The following is a 26308-nucleotide window of genomic DNA, read 5'->3' on the forward strand; positions in this document are numbered from 1 at the left end:
TTGATAGTAACTGATATGGAGAAGACTATAGGAAGAGCAGATTTGGGAGAGAAGATGAGGGCTTTGATTTGATACCTATTAGATATTTAGGTAGAGCTGTCATAGAATGTTCATATGTATTAGTTTAGTTCTAAGTGGTCAATAACATTTAATATTTTAAAAAAAGTCATGAGAATGGATACAAGTAAAACTAGGGAAATCTGAGTAAGATCAATGCACTGTATAACTGTCCTGGTTGTCATATTGTACTATATAAGATGTCATTGGGCTATACTGGTTAAAGGGTACATGAGATCTCTCTATATTATTTATAGTTATATTATGTGAATCTACCTTTATCTCCAAATAAAAAGTCAGTTGAAATACCTACAGTCCCATGCAGTCATGAGACTGTATGCAATCACCAGGGGGCTATAGTAGAGATGGATAAAGGGTAACATCCACCCACTAAGCTCTGGGGCATTCCAACAATAAGGTTAGAGAGATAAGTAATCAACAAAGGAGACTGAGAAGGATGGCCAGTAACATAGTGGGAAAACCAGGGGAGTTACATTGTCTTTGAAGCCTCATTTACCCTATTTTAAGTTGTGGGTCCTAACTTGTTCTAGAGTTCTGGGATTCTATTATTCAATTTTGATTATACCTAAACATCATAATTTGTTCTTATGAGAAAATGAATTCAGAATACCACATATCCCTATCCCTAATGTCAGAATCACGGACTTTTTTAACCTTGAAAATTAAATGTCCCCATTACTTCCAGGTATGTTTAACTCATGACATGTACTCTCACATTTCCATTAAAAAGGTATCTATTTTGGTGTTTCTGAAACTCTGTACTAGAGAATAATGTCCATAAATTATAAACGGTTTGCCAAAAAAAAAAAAAAAAAAAAAAGATACCATGATCAAATAAGTTTAGGAAATGCAGATTAAAGGTAAATTGATTCTTTAATATGAGATTTTTCATGCTTTATGTGGTCTGTGAATTTCCAAGACTTATTTGACCCTGGAATTTTTTTCCCTTAAACACTTACTAACTTCTTGATATTAATATCCATTAGAGTAGTGTGGAGAATGGTGATCTAGATTAATCATTCTTCAGATTTTCTGAATTGGGAAAATTCAGTTCATTTTAGTCTTGTCTTTTATAAATAGTATCAGAGTATTTTTTCCTAAATGATATGTCTTGAACTTGACCAAAGTATGTTCAGCTCATACTTTCAGCCCAGTTCTCTGATTTTGAGATCCTTTTGCAGCCTTGCTTTTTTGTCACACCTGTAAAAGCTTACTGTCATCTACAAACTTGGAGAGGCTACTGTGTGTCTCCTTTTCCATATCATTTATTGAAATATAAGACCTTACTGTTTCCTCCACACTGAAAACTATCTGTTTATACTATGTATACTGTTTGGCACAGACACGACAGAAAGTAGGCACTCAGTAAATGCAAGCTGTTGTTGCCACTGCTGCTCCAGCTGTTTATTGCTGACTGCTGTTACTCCTGTTACTACTGATGAGAGGAGATCTTAGAAATTATGTATCAGTGAAATCTCATCATTGAAAGTTTTAGTTGCAATCAGTCCATCTACACTGTGGTTATTTGTAATTTTGGCTTATATTTCACGGGTCTTGAAATACGTTCCTCCAAACTGCTGGGCAGACGGCATCTTGTTATCGTGCTTTAATTGCCTCTAGTTTAATTCTCTAATGTCAGAAATGAGTAGTTCTGGCTTTTCCTGTCTGTGGACTATGAAACACTGCCTTGTTGCAAACTAGTACAGAATCCTCTCCACTTAGGAGGAAAACATTCCTTGAGAGCTTACAGAATCCCTCTTTAAAGGAAATCTTTCATTACTTATTACCGGGCATATATTTCCAGAAATCTTGGCTATATATCCAGTCTTACTAATTTTATGAAAATGTGTAATTATACCAATTAGCAATAGTTAAGTGACTTTTTCTTTTGTAGGACTTTGAAATGATTTTGAAAATACCTGCTTTTCTCAGAGGTTAGGGATATTGTTTGTAACCTAATCATTGAATTGCCCTTTTCTAGATCTTTCCCCATTATCGCTGTTTTCCCCATTCTCCATCTTCTCTAGTATATCAACTTGGATAGATTCATTGTAACTTAGAATAGAAGTAAAGTTTTAAGTTTTGAAAGGTTCTTTGTCTAGATAAAAAGATAGGAATAATATGAGAAATTTCCTTCTAGCAAATCTTCAGAGCCTCAGAACCTAAGAACCCTTGGTAAATCAAGCTTGGAAAACTAGACTACTTTATCAGTTGTCTGTTTTATCAATTGGATCAGATATCCTAAAGAACATGATTTGAAGTGATTTTCAAGGTTGATTGTGTTTTCTAATTGATTTCCAAGTTTCTCGTAAGCAAAGTACATGGAAAGGGCATTGATTGGACTCAAAATAGCAGCATTCAAGACCCAGCTGTTTTGATTACTAGCTTTGTTGTCAGGTTACCTCCATTTTTTCATCTATGAAATGGGGTTGAAAATAATCTTTACGGGATTTTTTTTGAAGATTTAAAAGATGTGCAGTATATTTATGGATAAATATTTGTTTATATTATACTTTATTAAATTCTCCTGATTTAAGAGACACTAGGGAAAAATGAAAATGGAAGACTGACTTTCTTTGAAATGACAAGTTTCTTCCTTTTATTTCAGAATGGCTAAAAGAGATAATAAGTTTCATACTTAGCACCATTAGTAACTTACATACATTCATAGTATAATATAGATAATCCTTCCATTTATTTATTGGCATTGAACATTGATTCCCTACCTTCTTTGTGCAAGACTATGTCAGTTGCTGGAAATGGAAACATGAAAACATGGAAGTCTATAATTACTACATATGTAATCACATATACGGTAATTTAAATGAATATGAAATTAGCTGACTGGCCTTGTAAAGATGTAGATTCAGTATCTACATTTCTATGAAATGCTATACCAGAAGGGAATCCAGACCTGTTCCGAAAGAGAAATATCACTTCATTATACCAGTTTCAACTAAACCAATGTCATTATCTTTCCTAAATGTAAGGAGTAAGCGGTTTTAAAAGCAGAATAGCATCCTCTTCTCCGAAGTCTTATGTTTGCAAATATTATTTCTGTTAAAAACCATTTACTTCCATTGAATCTGTAACCACTGAAGAATATGTATTACTTTGCTTTGAAAATCTGAACTATTAGAGAATTATTGGCTCTGGTTATAATCTTTAAGTTGTTGAGTCTTATGTCTAAAATGATCATGTCTTCATTTTATATATTTGATTTCACAGGAAAAGCAAAAAAGCAAACTAATCTTAACTGTGATACACACTGAGTTCATTTTGGGCTTGTTTTCTTCTCTAAACTTTTTAAATGTGACTGGAATCAGAGAATATTGGGGGATTGTGCCCTTCAATTCCCTCATGCTACCACAGGCATAAACCAGATCTTTAGCAATTGTAAAATAGTTTTTCCTTTTCAAAGTGGATGCAGTATATTTGACCCTGCAAGTTAGTAGGAAGGAGCTGTGCTTCAAGACATGGTGGTTTCTGATACATTGGACTTTGTCTTTGATATGTGATCGGCAGGGAAGAATGAGAAACCCAATGAAATGGAAAGATAAATGAAACTTGAGTGAGTCCTTCATTTAGGGCAAAAATATCAACCTTTATCAGCAATTCAGAGGTTGCTACTATTTTCCTATTCTCTTTGTCCTAAGAATAGTTGCCTGTAGATTATAAAATAAATGTTCAGGACTTAGTTAGTTTTGCCAACAAAATAATAAAATATAGCCCTATTCTGGCATTAAAATCTTCTGCTACATTGATGGTCTTATTTTCTGCATCTTATTTATACATACAGCTATTTTATATGTTCCTTTTCAATTTGGTCTGTCTGTACCTAGTTCTTTCCTCTGTCTAGAATGATTTTCTGCTCTATTATTCTGAACTTTAAATGATGAAATCATACCCAGGTGTTCGGAGATGGGTAAATAATTTCAACTAGAGCAAATAAGGCTGCATCTAACAGTATACCAGCAATAAATTAATGTCTAATGTTCTATGTTTAAGGGTGGGTGGAAAGTATGGTAGAAAAATCTCAAAACAATGGAGATATTTAGGTGGTAAAAGACTTGAAGAGCCTGTGTGGTACCCTCCCAAGCAAATTCTAGGCAGTAGGATTGATTCCAGCCTTTACCACTTGACGATGTTAATAGCTAACATTTATTGAGCACATACGATATGTCAGGTACTCTTCTAAGTGTTTTACACTAATTAACTCATTTAATTCTTAAAAACTAACGAGGTATCCACTATTGTTATCATTGTTATCCTGATTTTACAGATGAGACAACTTGAGATACAGGTTAAGTAATGTGCCGAAGGTCACAGCTATTAGGTAGAGAACCTCAGTTTAAATTCTGGCAGTCTCTTTAGAGATGAAACTACTACGTACTATACTCTGTTGCTTCTCTGGTTGTAATGGTAGTTCCAGATGTACTCTCTACCTTGTTTATGAGTGGCCTAGGAAATGGATGGGACTGAGCTCCAATTTGTATTTCCACCATGAGGATAGGCAGCAACTGATACAGTTGTACCATTGGGACCGTAATCTAGCCTCCCAATCTTAAAACTGTTTCTGTTATGTACAAGCATTAAGACATTTGGGCAACGAATGGCATCAGTTGGTCCTTTAGTAACATTAATTTGGCAGTGATAATGAGTATGTTATAGAGTGGAAAATATCAGAAGAAGAGAGATTGGTCAAACTTTTCTTGGCATAATATCATAAGGGAGCCTGATTTGCAAGAGAGGAATTGGCTGCAAGGCAAGGCAGTGAAAATTAGAAGTAGAACCCACAGTTTAAATCTTGGTTCTGTTGCTTAATTGCTTTATTACTTTAGCATTTTTAGGCTTCAGATTTTCTCCTTTACAAGTTGCATGCAATTGGATAATGTAGTTTCTTAGGACTCAGTCTTAACTCTAATATACTGTGTTATTTTTTAATTGAATTGCTGACTAATCTAAAAATAATAAATAGTAATAGAAATGGAGGAATTGTGGTCTGGGATAGAAATGATGATTTTGGAGTTATCTACGTAGAAGTGATGGTTGGAGTTGTGCCTAAGGATGAAATATGCACGAGTGAGCTGTTCTGAGGGGTAGATGTTTCCGTATGAATGTTCTGCAAGCATCTCAGTGAATTCACCCCCCACCCCCCAGTATACTTTTCTCCCCCTGAATTCCCTGCTTGATTAATGGCATTACCGTCCTGTTACTCCAGGCAGACATTTGGAGGGTCATCTTTGCTCTCCTTTTTTACCCTTATCTTGTTATGCTTGTATCATACTGGTTTTACCTTACCATCTCTTTAGACCTTCCTTTTCTCTGTTGATACTGTTGCTACTTTAGTTGAAGCAATCATTAACTGTCTCTTAGCTGGACTCCCTAGCTGTAGCCTAGCCTCTTCCAATACTGCCACTTTCTCTTTCTGATGCGCAAATGTAGTGATACTTTGCCATAATACTCAGGATAAGTTCTTTTTTTTTTTTTTCTTTTTTATCTTCATTTTATTGAGATATATTCACATACCACGCAGTCATACAAAACAAATCGTACATTCGATTGTTCACACTACCATTACATAGTTGTACATTCATCACCTAAATCAATCCCTGACACCTTCATTAGCACACACACAAAAATAACAAGAATAATAATTAAAATGAAATAGAACAATTAAAGTAAAAAAGAACACTGGGTACCTTTGTCTGTTTGTTTCCTTCCCCTATTTTTCTACTCATCCATCCATAAACTAGACAAAGTGGGGTGTGGTCCTTATGGCTTTCCCAATCCCACTGTCACCCCTCAGAAGCTACATTTTTATACAACTGTCTTCGAGATTCATGGGTTCTGGGTTGTAGTTTGATAGTTTCAGGTATCCACCACCAGCTACCCCAATTCTTTAGAACCTAAAAAGGGTTGTCTAAATTGTGCATAAGAGTGCCCACCAGAGTGACCTCTCGGCTCCTTTTGGAATCTCTCTGCCACTCAAGCTTATTTCATTTCCTTTCACATCCCCCTTTTGGTCAAGAAGATGTTCTCCATCCCACGATGCCAGGTCTACTGAATGTGCTTAGTTTTGTCCATGTTCCCCTTTGAGGATGGCCTGTCTAGTGAAGACTGGTATACCAACTGCTTTATTGTGGATGCTGTATTTCTGTCAATACAAGCTAAGATTGCAGTTATAATCCATTGAATTTGTAATTCATCAGAGCATCTGGTGTTTTTTTTCCCCAAGGATAAGTTCTTAACATTAATACCTTCTCATGGCAATCAAGACCTTTCCTGAAGTGGCTCTTGTTATCTCTTCAGTTTCCTCTTCTGCTCCTAATTTGTCCTATATTACAGTGATATGTGACTACTAAGTGTTCCCTGTTTTATTATCCTGTTTCTTCTTTGCTTTTGATCTGCCTTGAATCCCCCTCCCCTGCTTTGCTAAATTCTGCTCTTCCTTCAATCCAAATCCACTGTAGTATGTTTGCTGTACTTCTTTGCCTTTTTCCCTTTTAGAATGGCTCACCTTTGTACAGCCATTGCATGTTATAATGTCTCTCTTCTAACACTTTTCACAATTCTGTAAATACTTCATTACTCTTGCTTGATAGTGAACTGCTTGATGGGAGGGACTGTATCTTTTTTTAACTTTGAACTGGAATGCTTGCACAGTACCTGACATATGTGCAATCTGGTAAATACTCAGCTCAGGCACCCTGTTCCACCCATACTATCTATTAACATTCCTCATAACAAACTAGCAGAAATAGTGTGCTGGATGTTTTGCAGTCATTTCTTTCAAAAAAAAAAAAAAACAAAACAGTTTTATTTACACACCATACAGTCCATCCTAAGTGTACAAATCAGTGGTTCCTAATATAATCACATAGATATGCATTCACCACTGCAATCTATATCAGAACATTCCCATTTCTTCCAAAAAGAAAGAAGGGAAAGAAAATCCCATACCCCTCCCTTATATCCCTCTATTATTTGAGAAATCATGTGGCCTCACTGAAATTAATTTGAACAGTTTTTCCCTTATAGCTCTTCTACCCACCCCCATGATATGTTTATAGTGTGAAGGAAATCCCAAACACACATTGATGTAACTGAACCACTATATTCATTTTGTGCAGCCTTGGATTTGACCGTGTAACTTTCAGAAAAATGCAAGTAGGGCTGTTTATTTCATTTTAGACTTTAGAGGAGAAAGATTTTCCTCTTGAAACATATCAGAAAGTTCTATTTCAGTAGGTTTCCATATAGAAGAAAAATCACTTATTTGCAATTCTTGATCTCTAAAGATTTGTGGTTAAATAGATCACTAGTTAGTCCTTCTGTTCTCTTTGCATTGAAACCTGAAATATTATTTGTTTTAAATGCTACACTACATTTTTCTGTAAAAATTTATTGCATTATTCAAAGGTAGAAAGGTATAATTATATAATAGTAGGTCATTTGCTCAGAACTTTGAGCTTAGCAAATTTCACTCTCTTCTACCAAGCAATTGAATATCTCAAGTGATGACTATTTCAGCAGGTATCTTTAATGAATAAGAATTACAGGTAAGACATTTTTTTTCTTTTCCAAATATGTGAATGACACATTAGTTGTATTAAAATTTGTTAATCTTAAAGTATGTTTTTATGGTTATAAAAATTAGTGTGTATTTTAGTGATGAGTTTATTTATCAGTGGTACAATTTTATATAGTGCTATTTTCTGATTTTGTTTAAAAAATTGTTTTTCTAAATGTTTTCTCCTGTTATTACAATTGTGTCCCTTGAAGAGAATACCAGTATTGTTAAAGCCACATAACAAGATTGGGATCATTGGCTTCTTAATTCTAGGTATTTCAGTAACTTATTGTGTTTTCCCCTACCAGTTTCTTAGCCAGTACAATGAAGAGTATTAAAAACCACTGGCACCATCATCTGTTTCAGAGATATTAAGAACCTGAAACGTTAAAATACTGTTTTCCCAGTGGAAATGCCAGCAATAATAGTTGCACATATTTAATTCTGCTGCACAGAATTAATTCATTAGAATAACCATATGTGACAATGATTAGCCTGCTAATATGTCTGTAGTAAGAATGTAAAGTCCTATTTTTATAACATTTTTGACAATAAGCTGAAAAGGAAACTTCTTTTGTAAGATATTTTTAACAGCTTTGTAACCAACTGGTTTCACAGTTTTTGGAACTGAGTAAAATTGTTAAATGTTTAGAAATAAAAATCAATTGTAGTATACAAATTTATTTTGAAACTTCATTGATCCAGAAAAATCCATGGAACTACACAATACAGTGAATTCTAAGTTAAACTATGGACTATAGTTAATAGTACAATTATCAAAATGTGTTTTTATCAACTGTAACAAATGTACCACACCAATGCAAAGTGTTAATATTAGGGTGGTATACAGGAATCGTGTATTTTAAGTATGATTGTTCCATAAACTCACAACTTCTCCAATTAAAAATAGAACAAACAATAAAAACTTCATTAATCCAAGACTTACCTTTTTTTCTTCAGACTAATTTTTCAAGCATTTTCTTACTACATGGTATATATTATTCTTAAACTATTTGTTATTTTCTCATATAAATCATTAAAACAATGAAGTTGTACTGTGCATTTGATATTATCTCATCTATATGAATGTAATTTTTCGTGATTAAATACTTGAGAATTACCAAATCTTTAACCCCCAAAATGGCTGATGTTTGAGAATTTTGTCAAACTTTTGTTTATGTTTTATTCTTTTCAATTTGTTTAGTAAACTAGCTGTAAATAATTGCAGTGTACTACTAATATCATGGGTCCACAAGAAAAGGACATTATATTTAGTTGTTTGCAATTTAGATAACTAATTTTATACAATTAAATTATTGTTACTATCTAGTAAAACATTAACATTTATAGACCTAAACTTTTAAATGTGCCCTCAGAGAATGGATAAAAAAGTGGGCAGGGATGAGTGTTTGCCAACTCCATTTTCACCAACTAACCGTAAGAATAGCTTTTAGGATGGTTGACTTTTCTGTTCTATTAGATGATTCCACTTTTCTCCATGAAATTTAAATCAGTCTACTCATTGCTTATGTTAAAGCATTATTATTCCTTAGGTTTAGCTATTTAGCCTTCCTAAAATATATTTATTTATTTATTTTATTAGAGAAGTTGTGGATTAACAGAGCAATCATGAATAAAATACAGGACTAGCATCTACCATTCTATTATTAACACCTTGCCCTGGTGTGATACATTTGTTACAGTTGTTGAAAGCACAGTTTTATAACTTTACTATTAACTGTAGTTCATGATTTAACTTACAGTTCACTGTGTTGTGCAGTTTCATGGATTTTTAAAAATTTTTTATTCTAGTATATAAAGTTTCGAATCACTTAACTCATGGTTAATGGCATTTCAGACTAAGTAGGCACCCTATTTATGCAGATTAAAATTGAGCTAAATATATAATATTAACAAATAAGATTTAGTCACTAGCAGTTTCTATAACAAATAACTAGCTTTTATATTAAAATTGATTATTTTGCAAGATTTTCTAGATGACATATACCTTTATGATACTTATAGTATGAGTTTTAATACAAAAATCATTTATTAATATTGCAATAAGTTAGTTATACTTAATGTTTTCTTGTTTTGCAAAATCTTGATTTTTAATTTTTACAAATTAGTAAGTTAAAAATTATAGTTAATATCTGAGCCATCCTTATGAATGTTAGTAAGAGGATTTAGCCTTCAAAACTCTTAGTTATTTCTGTGATATTACTACCTCCAGAGTAAGCTAATTGTAATGTTTATTGAAGTGGCATTATCATACTGAATTTCAAAATAGATAAAATACTTACCTTTTCTAATTTTTTATGTCCTATAATAATAAATACTAAGGCATATTATATAAATAAGCATATAACCTGGTTTTTTTTAATAAGCGTAATAAATTCTTGTTTTGAAACTATTTTAATAATATGTTACGTCTTTTATTTTACTTGGCAATGGAAACATTTCCTAAATGCTCTTATTTAGAGAAGGTCATACATGTAAAGTTTCAAACCAGTATTTATTGTTTGAATCTATTGTTTATTCTCATGCATTTTATTTTTACTTTAAAATATTTACAGAGGTCATTTGTATAAAATGTGCATTAGCTTAGATTATGTTTTAATTATCTTAAGCTTGCAAAAATACTGTTTCCTGTTTAACCATCTTAGTATAAAATAAAATATTCAATGCTTATTTTGTTTTTAAGATTAAAAAATGAAGCTCCCTGTGGGGAAAAAGAACCTGTGTCTGAGGTAAATTTTTGCTTTATTTCAAGGTTTATACATTTGAAAGTATTGTTACATGTGATTTTTAAAAAACATTTTGATTTCAATATGCCTACATTAATAACAGTTATTAGCATATCATCAAGATGAAAAAAATTGAGATTTTGATTAGATGTAAAAATATCTAACCCTAAGTAAAATTATAAGGTTTTTCTGTTTTACCAAAGGCATGTATTTCACTTGCCTGTTATTCAATTCAAGTAGTGGGTAATGGAGATAAATTTATGATTTTAAATTTCTGAAATCAGTAAAATCTCAGTCATTTAGCACATTGTGAAATTAATCTTTTCAGATGATTTAATTTTCTGAAACAAACTGTCAAAAGATTTTAAGTAATTTTTATAATAGAAATATTTTGAAGATATATTAAATATGTTTCAGCTTTCTTAAACGGGCACTCTGATTATAAAATTCAGGATTATCTTAATTATCATTTAGTGGACAGTATAATAGATTAGTTTAGAAACAGTTCTGCTCAAGTACTTGCTTTCTTGATGTCAATTTATTTTGCTATTATTGATATTTTTTGCCTTTTTCTGAGTACAGTGAATTGAGGCAGATTCAGCATTACTTTATCGTTTAAACAGTTTTTCTTTTCTGTGTGGTGAATAAGTGAAACCTAGACAGAAGTATGAATCTTCTCCCAACTGGCTTTCCTTATGCAGTAAAAAGTTTTTTGTTGTTGTTGTTTGAAAGGTTTTTAACTACAAATAAATTTCTGTAATATATATAGGATTTCCTGGCTATCCATTTCTTCTTGTGTTTGGGTAGTTTATAGTTTTTAAGGAATTGGAACATTTACTTAAATTGTTGAATTTATGTGTACAGAATTGTTGTCCTTTTAATGTTTGTGAGGTTTGCATTGATATCCCCTTTTTTTTCCTGATATTCATAATTAGTGTGTTCTTTTTTTCTGTTGCTGTCATTTATTTTACTTTTACAGTGTTACAAAGACACACTACATTGTTACTATTTTTGCTTTAGATAGTCATAGAGCAATTAAAAAATTTAAAAATGAATTTTATATTCACCTTCAATTTTACCATTTCCAATGTTATACATGCTTTATCTAGATCACCATTTCTGTATGTTATCACCTTCATTTTGTCTGAAGCACTAATTTGACATAACTTGTGTTACAGGACTATCGGTAACTAATTCTTCCAGGTTCTGTTTGTTGAAAAATCCTTATTTTTCACTTTTAAAAGATATTTTTTGGTGGGTATAGAATTCTGGGTTGACAGCTTTTTTTTTCTTTCAATAATTAAAAAAGTCATTTATGATCTTCTGGCTTACATATTTTCTGAAGAGATGTACTGTAATTATTTTTATTTCTGTATATGTAATGTGTCATTCTTATTTGGTTGCCTTTGAGATTTTATCTTTATCTTTAGTTGTCAGCAGTTTGAACATGATATATCCAACTCTTTATTTAAATATTTATCTTTTTTGGGTATTTATTTATTTTTGGCAATTATCCAGACTGGTGTTCTCTATCTTCTACTTCTGGTATTGCAATCCCACATTTTAGTCCATTCCTCTGTTTTTGGATGCCCTTTTCTGTTTTTATTTTCCTCGTACTCTTTTTGTTTGTTTGTTTGTTTTCTTTGTATTTCAATTTGGTAACTTTCTATTGACCTGTCTTTAGTTGTACCGATTGTTTTTTCAGTTGTGTCATTTCTAATCATGAACCCTTCAAAGGCATTTTTCATCTCTGTGACTGTGGTTTTTATTTCTAGCATTTGCATTGGTTCCTTTTATAGTTTCAGACCCATCACTAAAATTCCCATTCTCTTCGTGCATGTTGTTCCCTTTTCCACTAGAGCATTTAACATATTAATCATAATAATTTAAAATTTTCTGTCTAATAGTTCCAATATCTGGGTTGTATCTGAATCTGGTTCTGTTGATTGCTTTGTCTCTTGACAGTGCACTTTTTTATTTCTTGCTTTTCTGTGTGTCATATAATGCTCGTTTCAAAGCCAGACATCGTGTGCAGAACCAAGGTAAATAGTATTTAAATCTGTAAATGGCACACTTTTTTTTTTTTTTTTTTTTTATGTTAGGCCATTAGTGTGAGGTTTGGGTCCATTTGGTCAGGAGTTGATCTGAGTTTTGGTTTTGTTTTTGCTGTGGTTACCCTCTTTGCCCCTAGCTTCATATTCCTCTAACATTTCATTGTGCATAGGTTGGGAGTTGGACTACCAGAGAGTTTTTCTTAATATCTTTTGTTCTTCCCTCAGCTTTAGGCTTTCCTTTTGAGACTAAGCCCCAGAGAGTTTCTCTGTCCACATTCTTGCCTTTAGTTCCATTTTCCCAGCGACACTGCTGTTGCTTATTATTTGATGCTTGCTAGCCCAGTGATGGGTGATGGTGAGTGGGGTGATGTTCTCTGTTGTGCTGGTTTAGCCTCAGTCTTAACCTGGTTCTGTGTGTCTGGGTCTTGGTGGTAGCGTTTTTAATTCTTCTATCATCCAGCCACAGTCAGTCTCTGTGCCCCAGGTGCCACAGGGTTTATGTCTCTTCCTTTTTAATATGTAAAGGAGTGAACATGAAAAAAATTTATGAATCAGTAGCTTCATAACCTCCTACACTGATGCATTTTTAATTGACTAGACTAGATCATTGAACTCTCGTTTCCCTTTGATTGCCTTGTGTCTGTTACATGTCAAGTGAAACCAGCCTTTTAATATATCAACCATGTTTGTTAGTTTTTTGTTAAAAAAAAAAAAGAGGACCTTAGGCTATAAATTTAGTAGGCCAAGTCAGAGTTAAAGTAGGCTACAATGAAGCCACATTGAATGGAAGGCCACACAGAACACTCTTAGTCCAGGTATTTCTTTCAATTATGTATGTGGTATGAATAGAGCTAGGTGTTTATTAAGTAGACATGTGATATGGGCTTGAGTTGATCTTAAGATTTTGAGAAGCTGAAATGTGGTAGAGCTAGTGTTGTCATACCCCATTAATATTTCCCTGTCATTCTTTTTAATTCATATACAACTTTTTATTCCCTCTTTGAAAATGAATTCTTTGTCATACACTAAATTAGATTGTATTTGGTATTCATATTGTGCAGTGGCTTCTAAAACAGCCTGTATTCTGCTACTATGTCTGTTCTATACATTGCGACATTCTGTTATTTTTGTTTTCCTGCTAACAGTACATATAACATGACTCTCCTCTCCAGTCTGATGATTAGTGTAATTTCATTATAGCTGAGAGGAGGTAGGTACAGATGTCTTTCTTCTTCCTTTCTTAGCTGTAGGGGATACTTGATCTCGTGTTTCAGGAATTTTTATATGCGGTACAAAGGTTAATAATGTTCTTTCCCAGTCCTTAAGGTGGTCACAATCTAGTAGGAGAATTAGCTGTGTAATAACTAATCCAGTAAGATAACCACCATATTCTAAATGCATCAGGTTCAGTGAGGACAAACAGAGGGAGTCACTTCAGAGTGATTTCATGGGGTTTTTTCCTTTACCAATATTCTCTCAATTCAAGTGTACACATAAACTTGTAGAATAGAGGCTCCCTGTTATTTCATTAGTGAAATGATAAATCATCTCCAATCTTTATCCCTGTAAGTCAAAAAGAAACTATCCATTAAGAATTTCTAAGTTTTATTTGTTTGATTGTTTTGGTATGTCTCTTTTGCTTCTGTTTGTCACTTTCTCAGACACTTGAGAGTTTTTGATTTTTTTAATTACTTTTTATTTTTATCATATTAAAAGTTTAAATTTGGTGCCAGAAGGTTTATTATTAAAAAAACAGTGGTTCTCCTGCCCCGTCCTTTCCCATCCAGGTCTTTAGACTCTGATATTTTAAATATTTTGGCTGTTTGATATAATGTTTACTTCCATATAGCTCAATAATATAAGCATGTTTTATTTTCTTGATTTGTCAGTTTTTGACACTATGTTATGGTAAATAAAAATTTACCTCTCTACATCACTACCTCTACTTTCTTCTGACCCTCAATTCCAGCATTCCAGCTACGGCTGGAATTTGCTAAGTGAGAACCTTACCATTGGAACCTCAAAAACATTCAGTAATTAAAATACATAATATTTTAATGCAATATTTTTAGAATACAAATTAATGCGAAAATCCACAAAAAGCACGATATCAAAATTTTAAAGACAGGATCCAGCCTTGAACTTAATATGACCCTGATAGTCATGGAAGTGTAGCGTGCAGGCACAATGAGGTAAAAAAAATCTCTCACATGCTACTTTTCTGATGTCATTGTTCTGTTGTGAGGGAAATTGACAGGTTATCTTTGTTTTTTGTAATTGTAATCCATAGTACTGTAGGGAAAGTTAAAGGGAAAGTTTTATTTTGTTACAAATACATGTTTGCAGGATTTAGAAAATATTAACACTTAAGTAAATAATACAAATTTCATTTATTAATATATTTGACCTTTCAGAAATGAAATTTGATCAAATGTCAGATATTTTATTAAAAAAAAGTATTTTTTAAACCAGGAACTTTTATACTTCCTTCACTTAAAACAGTGGTAAATAGTTCAGTGTTGTTCAGTTCTTTATATAATAAAAGTTCTCTACTTTTTTCTTTTCTTTTTTTTTTTTTTTTTACCAAATTTGTCTGGAAACATGGTTTATAGTTCTCTGTTGTTTGTAATATTTGCTTTTTATATTTTTCATACAAATGTTTATGTACACCTATTTGTTACTTATTATAATTTATAGAATTAAGTTAAATGTATACTAAATTAAAATATATGGCCTTTAAAAGCTAAGTTATGCAGTGTTCAAAGAAGGAAAAAACAGTAAGAAATGGATCAAAATTATAGGGAGCAGTTATAAATATAAAATACATGGTTCTAGCTCCTGAAAATAATTAAATCTCTAACATTTCACACAGTTAGGGCAGAACTATCATCAAATTCATAGTTCAGTAAAGAGTTTTCTTGGAATTGTAAGGAAAAAATTAAAAGGGAATGTTAGAATTTTAGAAACCAGTAAACATAGGTGTGAACAAGGAAATTAGAAGATATATTTTGAAACAAATTTTAATCCTTCATTGTAGCCGCCAATTTCTGATCAAATAAAAATGATTTGAATATAATGTGGGCATGTCCAAGGACAAGATGCAGATTTTAGGTAATATTTCACACGATGGTCAAAAACTTTCAAAATACAGGTCTTTTTAAAATGTTCCAGTGATGACTTGATTAATTGTAACTTGCACATTTATTGCAAAGAATCCTTGTCTTTATTTTGCTTTCCATGCATACATTTTATCAGTAATACAAGAGAATCAAATATGTAGTACTCAAAAGATGTTTTCAAAATTAGTAAAATTTAAATAGAATTTATGATCACAAAAATTCCATGTTTCATCATGATGCTTTTTAAAAATGGAGATGTTTTTAAAGGCATATTCAAACTGATAGTTTAATAGATGATCCTTTGCAGAGGTGATAAATTCAGAGAAACAAACAAACAAAAAGCAGAATTTGTGAAAGTGCTATTAGATGTAGTTAAGTTTTCTGTAAAAGTAATTTACCATGGGTGGAAGGAGCTGGCAGATGGCACAGTGGGAGTAGCCTTCCACGCCCCGGGTACCCTCTTCACTACCTGGTGTGTGTGTTAACCCACAGACCTGCAGCCAAAAGGCCCCTTGCTAGAGACTAAAGAGGTTGGAGCAGGCAGACATACGTGGAAAGAGCAGCTTTCTATGCCCCATGCAGCCATCTTTGCATTGGCTGAGAGATAACCTTTCACAGCCCCACAGCCAAGAGCTTCCTTGAGGGAATTCAGGATTCGGTGGACTTCTGACGGTGTCCACCCTTCCTCCACAGAAGCCCATGGTGTGCACAGCCTAGAGGCAGGGGGGCCACACGGAAGTACCAGGAGCCCTCCCCCAATCCCAGGGACACATGGGCACTGGCAGAGAGGGATTGTGTGGTATTTGAGCTGAAGGTGAGACATGCAATTCTATAGCCCCAAAGTACTCCATCCGTAGCCCCAGGAATGGCTGGGACCACTGTGTCCTAGAGTGGACTCCCTGCCAAAATGCTTAGGGCATTTCATCCCCACCCACGGGGCTGGCAGTCACCAGTGCACATGGATAATTGGTGCACTGATCAGACCTCCACATGGTTTGGACCCAAACTCAGTGCGTAGATGAAGTTGGTGAAAACTGGCTTCAGCATAACAGAGGGCTCAGGAACACTATCTGCTGGTAGGTCAGGGAGAGTGCACTCCACCAAGGTGTAGCTCTGCCATTTTATAGATAAATATGTAAATAATCCTGCATATCCTGAAAGAACCCTATCAAGATAAGCAAATGCCAAGAGGCCAAAAACAACAGAAAATTATAAAGCATATGAAGATACCAGAAGATAAGGATAACCCAAACATCCAAATTAAAAAGGCAGAGGAGACACACAACTTGCAGCAATTTCAAAGAAGTACGCACAAACATCAGTTTCATGGCTCAGGATATAAAGGACATGAAGACGACCCTAGAAGAGCATAAAGAAGAATTTGCAAGAGTAAATAAAAAAAAAATAGCAGATCTTATGGAAATAAAAGATACTGTTGATCAAATTAAAGATATTCTTGAGACATACAACAGCAGATTTGAAGGGTTATAGGAACAAACTAGCAACCTCGAAGATACGGTCGTGGAAAGCGAAAGCCCAAAAGAATGAATGGTGAGAAAAATTGAAAAATTTGAACTGGATGTCAGGGATATGATGGACAACATGAAGCACTAAAATATAAGAATCATTGGTGTTTCGGAAGGGAAAGACAAGAGTAAAGGGCTAGGGGGGCGGGGCAAGATGGCAGACTGGTGAGCTGTAAGTTTTAGTTACTCCTCCAGGAAAGTAGGTAAAAAGCCAGGAACTGCGTGGACTGGACACCACAGAGCAATCTGTCTTTGGGCATACTTCATACAACACTCATGAAAACGTGGAACTGCTGAGATCAGCGAAATCTGTAAGTTTTTGCGGCCAGGGGACCCGCGCCCCTCCCTGCCAGGCTCGGTCCCGTGGGAGGAGGGGCTGCCAGCTCCGGGAAGGAGAAGGGAGAACTGCAGTGGTAGCCCTTCTCAGAAACTCATTCTACTGATCCAGACTCCAACCATAGATAGACTGAGACCAGACACCAGAGAATCTGAGAGCTGCCAGCCCAGCAGAGAGGAGACAGGCATAGAAAAAAAAAAAAAATAACACAAAAAACTCCAAAATAAAAGCAGAGGATTTTTGGAGTTCTGGTGAACACAGAAAGGGGAATGGCGGAGCTCAGGCCTTGAGGCGCATATGCAAATCCCGAAGAAAAGCTGATCTCTCTGCCCTGTGGACCTTTCCTTAATGGCCCTGGTTGCTTTGTCTATTAGCATTTCAATAACCCATTAGATCTCTGAGGAGGGCCCTTTTTTTTTTTTTTTTTTTTTTTTAATCCTTTTTTCCTTTTCTAAACCAATTACTCTAAGAAGCCCAATACAGAAAGCTTCAAAGAATTGCAATTTGGGCACGTCAAGTCAAGAGCAGAACTAAGAGAGCTCTGAGACAAAAGGCAATAATCCAGTGGCTGAGAAAATTCACTAAACACCACAACTTCCCAAGAAAAGGGGGGTGTCCGCTCACAGCCACCATCCTGGTGGACAGGAAATACTCCTGCCCATCGCCAGCCCCATAGCCCAGAGCTGCCCCAGACAACCCAGTGTGACGGAAGTGCTTCAAATAACAGGCACACACCACAAAACTGGGCGTGGACATTAGCCTTCCCTGCAACCTCAGCTGATTGTCCCAGAGCTGGGAAGGTGGAGCAGTGTGAATTAACAAAGCCCCATTCAGCCATCATTTGAGCAGACTGGGAGCCTCCCTACACAGCCCAGCAGCCCAGAACTGCCCTGGGGGGACGGCACTCACCTGAGACATAGCACAGTCATCCCTCAACAGAGGACCCGGGGTGCACAGCCTGGAAGAGGGGCCCGCTTGCAAGTCTCAGGAGCCATACGCCAATAACAAAGACTTGTGGGTCAGTGGCAGAGACAAACTGTGGCAGGACTGAACTGAAGGATTAGACTATTGCAGCAGCTTTAAAACTCTAGGATCACCAGGGAGATTTGATTGTTAGGGCCCCCCCCCCTCCCCGACTGTCCAGAAACACGCCCCACATACAGGGCAGGCAACACCAACTACACACACAAGCTTGGTACACCAATTGGGCCCCACAAGACTCACTCCCCCACTCACCAAAAAGGCTAAGCAGGGGAGAACTGGCTTGTGGAGAACAGGTGGCTCGTGGACGCCACCTGCTGGTTAGTTAGAGAAAGTGTACTCCACGAAGCTGTAGATCTGATAAATTAGAGATAAGGACATCAATACGTCTACAAACCCTAAAAGAACCCTATCAAGTTCAGCAAATGCCACGAGGCCAAAAACAACAGAAAATTATAAAGCATATGAAAAAACCAGACGATATGGATAACCCAAGCCCAAGCACCCAAATCAAAAGACCAGAAGAGACACAGCACCTAGAGCAGCTACTCAAAGAACTAAAGATGAACAATGAGACCATAGTACGGGATATGAAGGAAATCAAGAAGACTCTAGAAGAGCATTTTAAAGAAGACATTGCAAGACTAAATAAAAAAATGGATGATCTTATGGAAATTAAAGAAACTGTTGACCAAATTAAAAAGATTCTGGACACTCATAGAACAAGACTAGAGGAAGTTGAACAACGAATCGGTGACCTGGAAGATGACAGAATGGAAAATGAAAGCATAAAAGAAAGAATGGGGAAAAAAATTGAAAAAATCGAAATGGACCTCAGGGATATGATAGATAATATGAAACGTCCAAATATAAGACTCATTGGTGTCCCAGAAGGGGAAGAAAAGGGTAAAGGTCTAGGAAGAGTATTCAAAGAAATTGTTGGGGAAAACATCCCAAATCTTCAAAACAACATAAATACACAAATCATAAATGCTCAGCGAACTCCAAATAGAATAAATCCAAATAAACCCACTCCGAGACATATACTGATCACACTGTCAAACACAGAAGAGAAGGAGCAAGTTCTGAAAGCAGCAAGAGAAAAGCAATTCACCACATACAAAGGAAACAGGAAAAGACTAAGTAGTGACTACTCAGCAGCCACCATGGAGGCAAGAAGGCAGTGGCACGATATATTTAAAATTCTGAGTGAGAAAAATTTCCGGCCAAGAATACTTTATCCAGCAAAGCTCTCCTTCAAATTTGAGGGAGAGCTTAAATTTTTCACAGACAAACAAATGCTGAGAGAATTTGCTAACAAGAGACCTGCCCTACTGGAGATACTAAAGGGAGCCCTACAGACAGAGAAACAAAGACAGGACAGAGAGACTTGGAGAAAGGTTCAGTACTAAAGAGATTCGGTATGGGTACAATAAAGGATATTAATAGAGAGAGGGAAAAATATGGCAAACATAAACCAAAGGATAAGATGGCCGATTCAAGAAATGCCTTCACGGTTTTAACGTTGAATGTAAATGGATTAAACTCCCCAATTAAAAGATATAGATTCGCAGAATGGATAAAAAAAATGAACCATCAATATGTTGCATACAAGAGACTCATCTTAGACACAGGGACACAAAGAAACTGAAAGTGAAAGGATGGAAAAAAATATTTCATGCAAGCCACAGCCAAAAGAAAGCAGGTGTAGCAATATTAATCTCAGATAAAATAGACTTCAAATGCAGGGATGTTTTGGGAGACAAAGAAGGCCACTAGATACTAATAAAAGGGGCAATTCAGCAAGAAGAAATAACAATCGTAAATGTCTATGCACCCAATCAAGGTGCCACAAAATACATGAGAGAAACACTGGCAAAACTAAAGGAAGCAATTGATGTTTCCACAATAATTGTGGGAGACTTCAACACATCACTCTCTCCTATAGATAGATCAAGCAGACAGAAGACCAATAAGGAAATTGAAAACCTAAACAATCTGATAAATGAATTAGATTTAACAAACATATACAGGACATTACATCCCAAATCACCAGGATACACATACTTTTCTAGTGCTCACGGAACTTTCTCCAGAATAGATCATATACTGGGACATAAAACAAGCCTCAATAAATTTAAAAAGATTGAAATTATTCAAAGCACATTCTCTGACCACAATGGAATACAATTAGAAGTCAATAACCATCAGAGACTTAGAAAATTCACAAATACCTGGAGGTTAAACAACACACTCCTAAACAATCAGTGGGTTAAAGAAGAAATAGCAAGAGAAATTGCTAAATATATAGAGACGAATGAAAATGAGAACACAACATACCAAAACCTATGGGATGCAGCAAAAGCAGTGCTAAGGGGGAAATTTATAGCACTAAACGCATATATTAAAAAGGAAGAAAGAGCCAAAATCAAAGAACTAATGGATCAACTGAAGAAGCTAGAAAATGAACAGCAAACCAATCCTAAACCAAGTACAAGAAAAGAAATAACAAGGATTAAAGCAGAAATAAATGACATAGAGAACAAAAAAACAATAGAGAGGATAAATATCACCAAAAGTTGGTTCTTTGAGAAGATCAACAAGATTGACAAGCCCCTAGCTAGACTGACAAAATCAAAAAGAGAGAAGACCCATATAAACAAAATAATGAATGAAAAAGGTGACATAACTGCAGATCCTGAAGAAATTAAAAAAATTATAAGAGGATATTATGAACAACTGTTTGGCAACAAACTGGATAATGAAGAAAAAATGGACAATTTCCTAGAAACATATGAACAACCTAGACTGACCAGAGAAGAAATAGAAGACCTCAACCAACCCATCACAAGCAAAGAGATCCAATCAGTCATCAAAAATCTCCCCACAAATAAATGCCCAGGGCCAGATGGCTTCACAGGGGAATTCTACCAAACTTTCCAGAAAGAACTGACACCAATCTTACTCAAACTCTTTCAAAACATTGAAGAAAAGGGAACACTACCTAACTCATTTTATGAAGCTAACATCAATCTAATACCAAAACCAGGCAAAGATGCTACAAAAAAGGAAAACTACCGGCCAATCTCCCTAATGAATATAGATGCAAAAATCCTCAACAAAATACTTGCAAATCGAATCCAAAGACACATTAAAAAAATCATACACCATGACCAAGTGGGGTTCATTCCAGGCATGCAAGGATGGTTCAACATAAGAAAAACAATCAATGTATTACAACACATTAACAAGTCAAAAGGGAAAAATCAATTGATCATCTCAATAGATGCTGAAAAAGCATTTGACAAAATCCAACATCCCTTTTTGATAAAAACACTTCAAAAGGTAGGAATTGAAGGAAACTTCCTCAACATGATAAAGAGCATATATGAAAAACCCACAGCCAGCATAGTACTCAATGGTGAGAGACTGAAAGCCTTCCCTCTAAGATCAGGAACAAGACAAGGATGCCCGCTGTCACCACTGTTATTCAACATTGTGCTGGAAGTGCTAGCCAGGGCAATCCGGCAAGACAAAGAAATAAAAGGCATCCAAATTGGAAAAGAAGAAGTAAAACTGTCATTGTTTGCAGATGATATGATCTTATATCTAGAAAACCCTGAGAAATCGACGATACAGCTACTAGAGCTAATAAACAAATTTAGCAAAGTAGCGGGATACAAGGTTAATGCACATAAGTCAGTAATGTTTCTATATGCTAGAAATGAACAAACTGAAGAGACACTCAAGAAAAAGATACCATTTTCAATAGCAACTAAAAAAATCAAGTACCTAGGAATAAACTTAACCAAAGATGTAAAAGACCTATACAAAGAAAACTACATAACTCTACTAAAAGAAATAGAAGGGGACCTTAAAAGATGGAAAAATATTCCATGTTCATGGATAGGAAGGCTAAATGTCATTAAGATGTCAATTCTACCCAAACTCATCTACAGATTCAATGCAATCCCAATCAAAATTCCAACAACCTACTTTGCAGACTTGGAAAAGCTAGTTATCAAATTTATTTGGAAAGGGAAGATGCCTCGAATTGCTAAAGACACTCTAAAACAGAAAAACGAAGTGGGAGGACTTAACACTCCCTGACTTTGAAGCTTATTATAAAGCCACAGTTGCCAAAACAGCATGGTACTGGCACAAAGATAGACATATAGATCAATGGAATCGAATTGAGAATTCAGAGATAGACCCTCAGATCTATGGCCGACTGATCTTTGATAAGGCCCCCAAAGTCACTGAACTGAGCCATAATGGTCTTTTCAACAAATGGGGCTGGGAGAGTTGGATATCCATATCCAAAAGAATGAAAGAGGACCCCTACCTCACCCCCTACACAAAAATTAACTCAAAATGGACCAAAGATCTCAATATAAAAGAAAGTACCATAAAACTCCTAGAAGATAGTGTAGGAAAACATCTTCAAGACCTTGTATTAGGCGGCCACTTCCTAGACTTTACACCCAAAGCACAAGCAACAAAAGAGAAAATAGATAAATGGGAACTCCTCAAGCTTAGAAGTTTCTGCACCTCAAAAGAATTTCTCAAAAAGGTAAAGAGGCAGCCAACTCAATGGGAAAAAATTTTTGGAAACCATGTATCTGACAAAAGACTGATATCTTGCATATACAAAGAAATCCTACAACTCAATGACAATAGTACAGACAGCCCAATTATAAAATGGGCAAAAGATATGAAAAGACAGTTCTCTGAAGAGGAAATACAAATGGCCATGAAACACATGAAAAAATGTTCAGCTTCACTAGCTATTAGAGAGATGCAAATTAAGACCACAATGAGATACCATCTAACACCGGTTAGAATGGCTGCCATTAAACAAACAGGAAACTACAAATGCTGGAGGGGATGTGGAGAAATTGGAACTCTTATTCATTGTTGGTGGGACTGTATAATGGTTCAGCCACTCTGGAAGTCAGTCTGGCAGTTCCTTAGAAAACTAGATATAGAGCTACCATTCGATCCAGCGATTGCACTTCTCGGTATATACCCGGAAGATCGGAAAGCAGTGACACGAACAGATATCTGCACGCCAATGTTCATAGCAGCATTATTCACAATTGCCAAGAGATGGAAACAACCCAAATGTCCTTCAACAGATGAGTGGATAAATAAAATGTGGTATATACACACGATGGAATACTACACGGCAGTAAGAAGGAACGATCTCGTGAAACATATGACAACATGGATGAACCTTGAAGACATAATGCTGAGCGAAATAAGCCAGGCACAAAAAGAGAAATATTATATGCTACCACTAATGTGAACTTTGAAAAATGTAAAACAAATGGTTTATAATGTAGAATGTAGGGGAACTAGCAGTAGAGAGCAATTAAGGAAGGGGGAACAATAATCCAAGAAGAACAGATAAGCTATTTAACGTTCTGGGGATGCCCAGGAATGACTATGGTCTGTTAATTTCTGATGGATATAGTAGGAACAAGTTCACAGAAATGTTGCTATATTATGTAACTTTCTTGGGGTAAAGTAGGAACATGTTGGAAGTTAAGCAGTTATCTTAGGTTAGTTGTCTTTTTCTTACTCCCTTGTTATGGTCTCTTTGAAATGTTCTTTTATTGTATGTTTGTTTTCTTTTTAACTTTTTTTTTTTCATACAGTTGAATTAAAAAAGAAGGGAAAGTTAAAAAAAAAAAAAAAAAAGAAAAACAAGGAAAAATAAAAGATGTAGTGCCCCCTTGAGGAGCCTGTGGAGAATGCAGGGGTATTCGCCTACCCCACCTCCATGGTTGCTAACATTACCACAGACATAGGGGACTGGTGGTTTGATGGGTTGAGCCCTCTACCATAAGTTTTACCCTTGGGAAGACGGTTGCTGCAAAGGAGAGGCTAGGCCTCCCTATTTTTGTGCCTAAGTGTCTCCTGAATGCCTCTTTGTTGCTCAGATGTGGCCCTCTCTCTCTGGCTAAGCCAACTTGAAAGGTGAAATCACTGCCCTCCCCCCTACGTGGGATCAGACACCCAGGGGAGTGAATCTCCCTGGCAACGTGGAATATGACTCCCGGGGAGGAATGTAGACCCGGCATCGTGGGACGGAGAACATCTTCTTGACCAAAAGGGGGATGTGAAAGGAAATGAAATAAGCTTCAGTGGCAGAGAGATTCCAAAACGAGCCGAGAGATCCCTCTGGTGGGCACTCTTACGCACACTTTAGACAACCCTTTTTAGGTTCTAAAGAATTGGGGTAGCTGGTGGTGGATACCTGAAACTATCAAACTACAACCCAGAACCCATGAATCTCGAAGACAGTTGTATAAAAATGTAGCTTATGAGGGGTGACAATGGGATTGGGAAAGCCGTAAGGACCAAACTCCACTTTGTCTAGTTTATGGATGGATGTGTAGAAAAGTAGGGGAAGGAAACAAACAGACAAAGGTACCCAGTGTTCTTTTTTACTTCAATTGCTCTTTTTCACTCTAATTATTATTCTTGTTATTTTTGTGTGTGTGCTAATGAAGGTGTCAGGGATTGATTTAGGTGATGAATGTACAACTGTGTAATGGTACTGTAAACAATCGAAAGTACAATTTATTTTGTATGACTGCGTGGTATGTGACTATATCTCAATAAAATGAAGATTAAAAAAAAATATCCTTCAGTGACGGTAGCTTCATCTGATTACTAGTATTAGACTTAAAGATATGAAACAAAATTATTATTTAAATGGCATTATCCACTATGAAAAAAAATACTTTACTGATACCAAGATCAGCATCATCAAAAGATTTTGAAAGATTTTAAATAAATTTTGGAATCTAGACTGACAGATCATCACACAAGTCTGGAAGTCATAATAAGTTTACATCAGAATGAAGAAATTTTCATATCCCCTTAATCATGACTATTTAGGGGATAATCTGAACCTAAATTACTTAGCAGTCTATGAGTACTTCCAAAGAATAAAATCCTGAGTAGTCCCCCACTCAAAACAAGGACCAAATTTTGAGGGAAGACAAGACTTCACAATGAATGATTGAAGCAAGATGAAGAAAACTTCTGGCCCAATTAATTTCACGTAACTTCAAAGGTATAAGTACCAAGAAGTGGACTTCTGGATCTATGCAGTTACATTCATGATTTTTTTAAGAGTTAGCAGACCAAAAAAAAACGTGTTAAGAAGTTATCAATGAAAATAAGTTCCTTTAATTACTAATAAAATGAGAAGATATGACCCTACCTAATCTCCAAAGCTTGAAATCAGAGCTTTCCTACACTAGAAGAAGAGTAAAGAGATATTAAATACGAATGTCTAAACTCCAAACATTAATAGCTCAGGCTTAAATTACTTTAAGGTGGGATCTGTTATAGTGGAGAGCAGGAGGTACCATTTAACCTCAGGTCTCAAATTTAAACAACGGACATTCTCTTAATGAGATTATACATTCAACAAAAGATACACTTAAGGCACTGAAAGAAGACATTCATCATACAGCTTTAAATTTGTGTTCCATTTTTAGACCTTAGACAGGCTGCAGAGCACCATGAATTAATATTTTTAAACAAACCATATAATTGTGATTTCATGAACAGGGCAACTATATTTTTGTAATTATGTATTAAAAGCATTAATTTGTTAAATGTAAACTCTTAAAATTTACCACAATTTCCATAATCCTGTTTTGGAATTTTACTTTTTACGCGTCAAGAATCTGAAGACCGTTGTACACCTTTAAGGGCAGGACAGGCAGCAGCCTTCTGGCCATGGCCTACCTGCAGCCTGGGGAACGCATGCACACTGGCCTTAGTGAACCGTTAAAGTCACTCTTGTCAGAGCTCATGGCAATAAGAGGTGCCGTTTTCCACCAGCTTTATGCTGTGCTTTTCTTTCCATAT

The 26308-nt window shown here is 35.4% G+C and overlaps 1 protein-coding gene across 1 annotated transcript in view; it reads left to right on the forward strand.

Annotated features, from left to right (window-relative positions):
- Positions 1-26308, forward strand: part of ZNF280D (zinc finger protein 280D) — a 166573-nt gene that overhangs the window by 119843 nt on the left and 20422 nt on the right. Inside the window, 1 exon segment of the mRNA XM_037833871.1 lies at positions 10356-10401. Within this exon segment, the coding sequence (XP_037689799.1) occupies positions 10356-10401 (46 nt within the window).

The sequence above is a fragment of the Choloepus didactylus genome, chromosome 4, assembly GCF_015220235.1.
Source record: "Choloepus didactylus isolate mChoDid1 chromosome 4, mChoDid1.pri, whole genome shotgun sequence".
In the NCBI taxonomy this organism is placed as follows: Eukaryota; Metazoa; Chordata; class Mammalia; order Pilosa; family Megalonychidae; genus Choloepus; species Choloepus didactylus.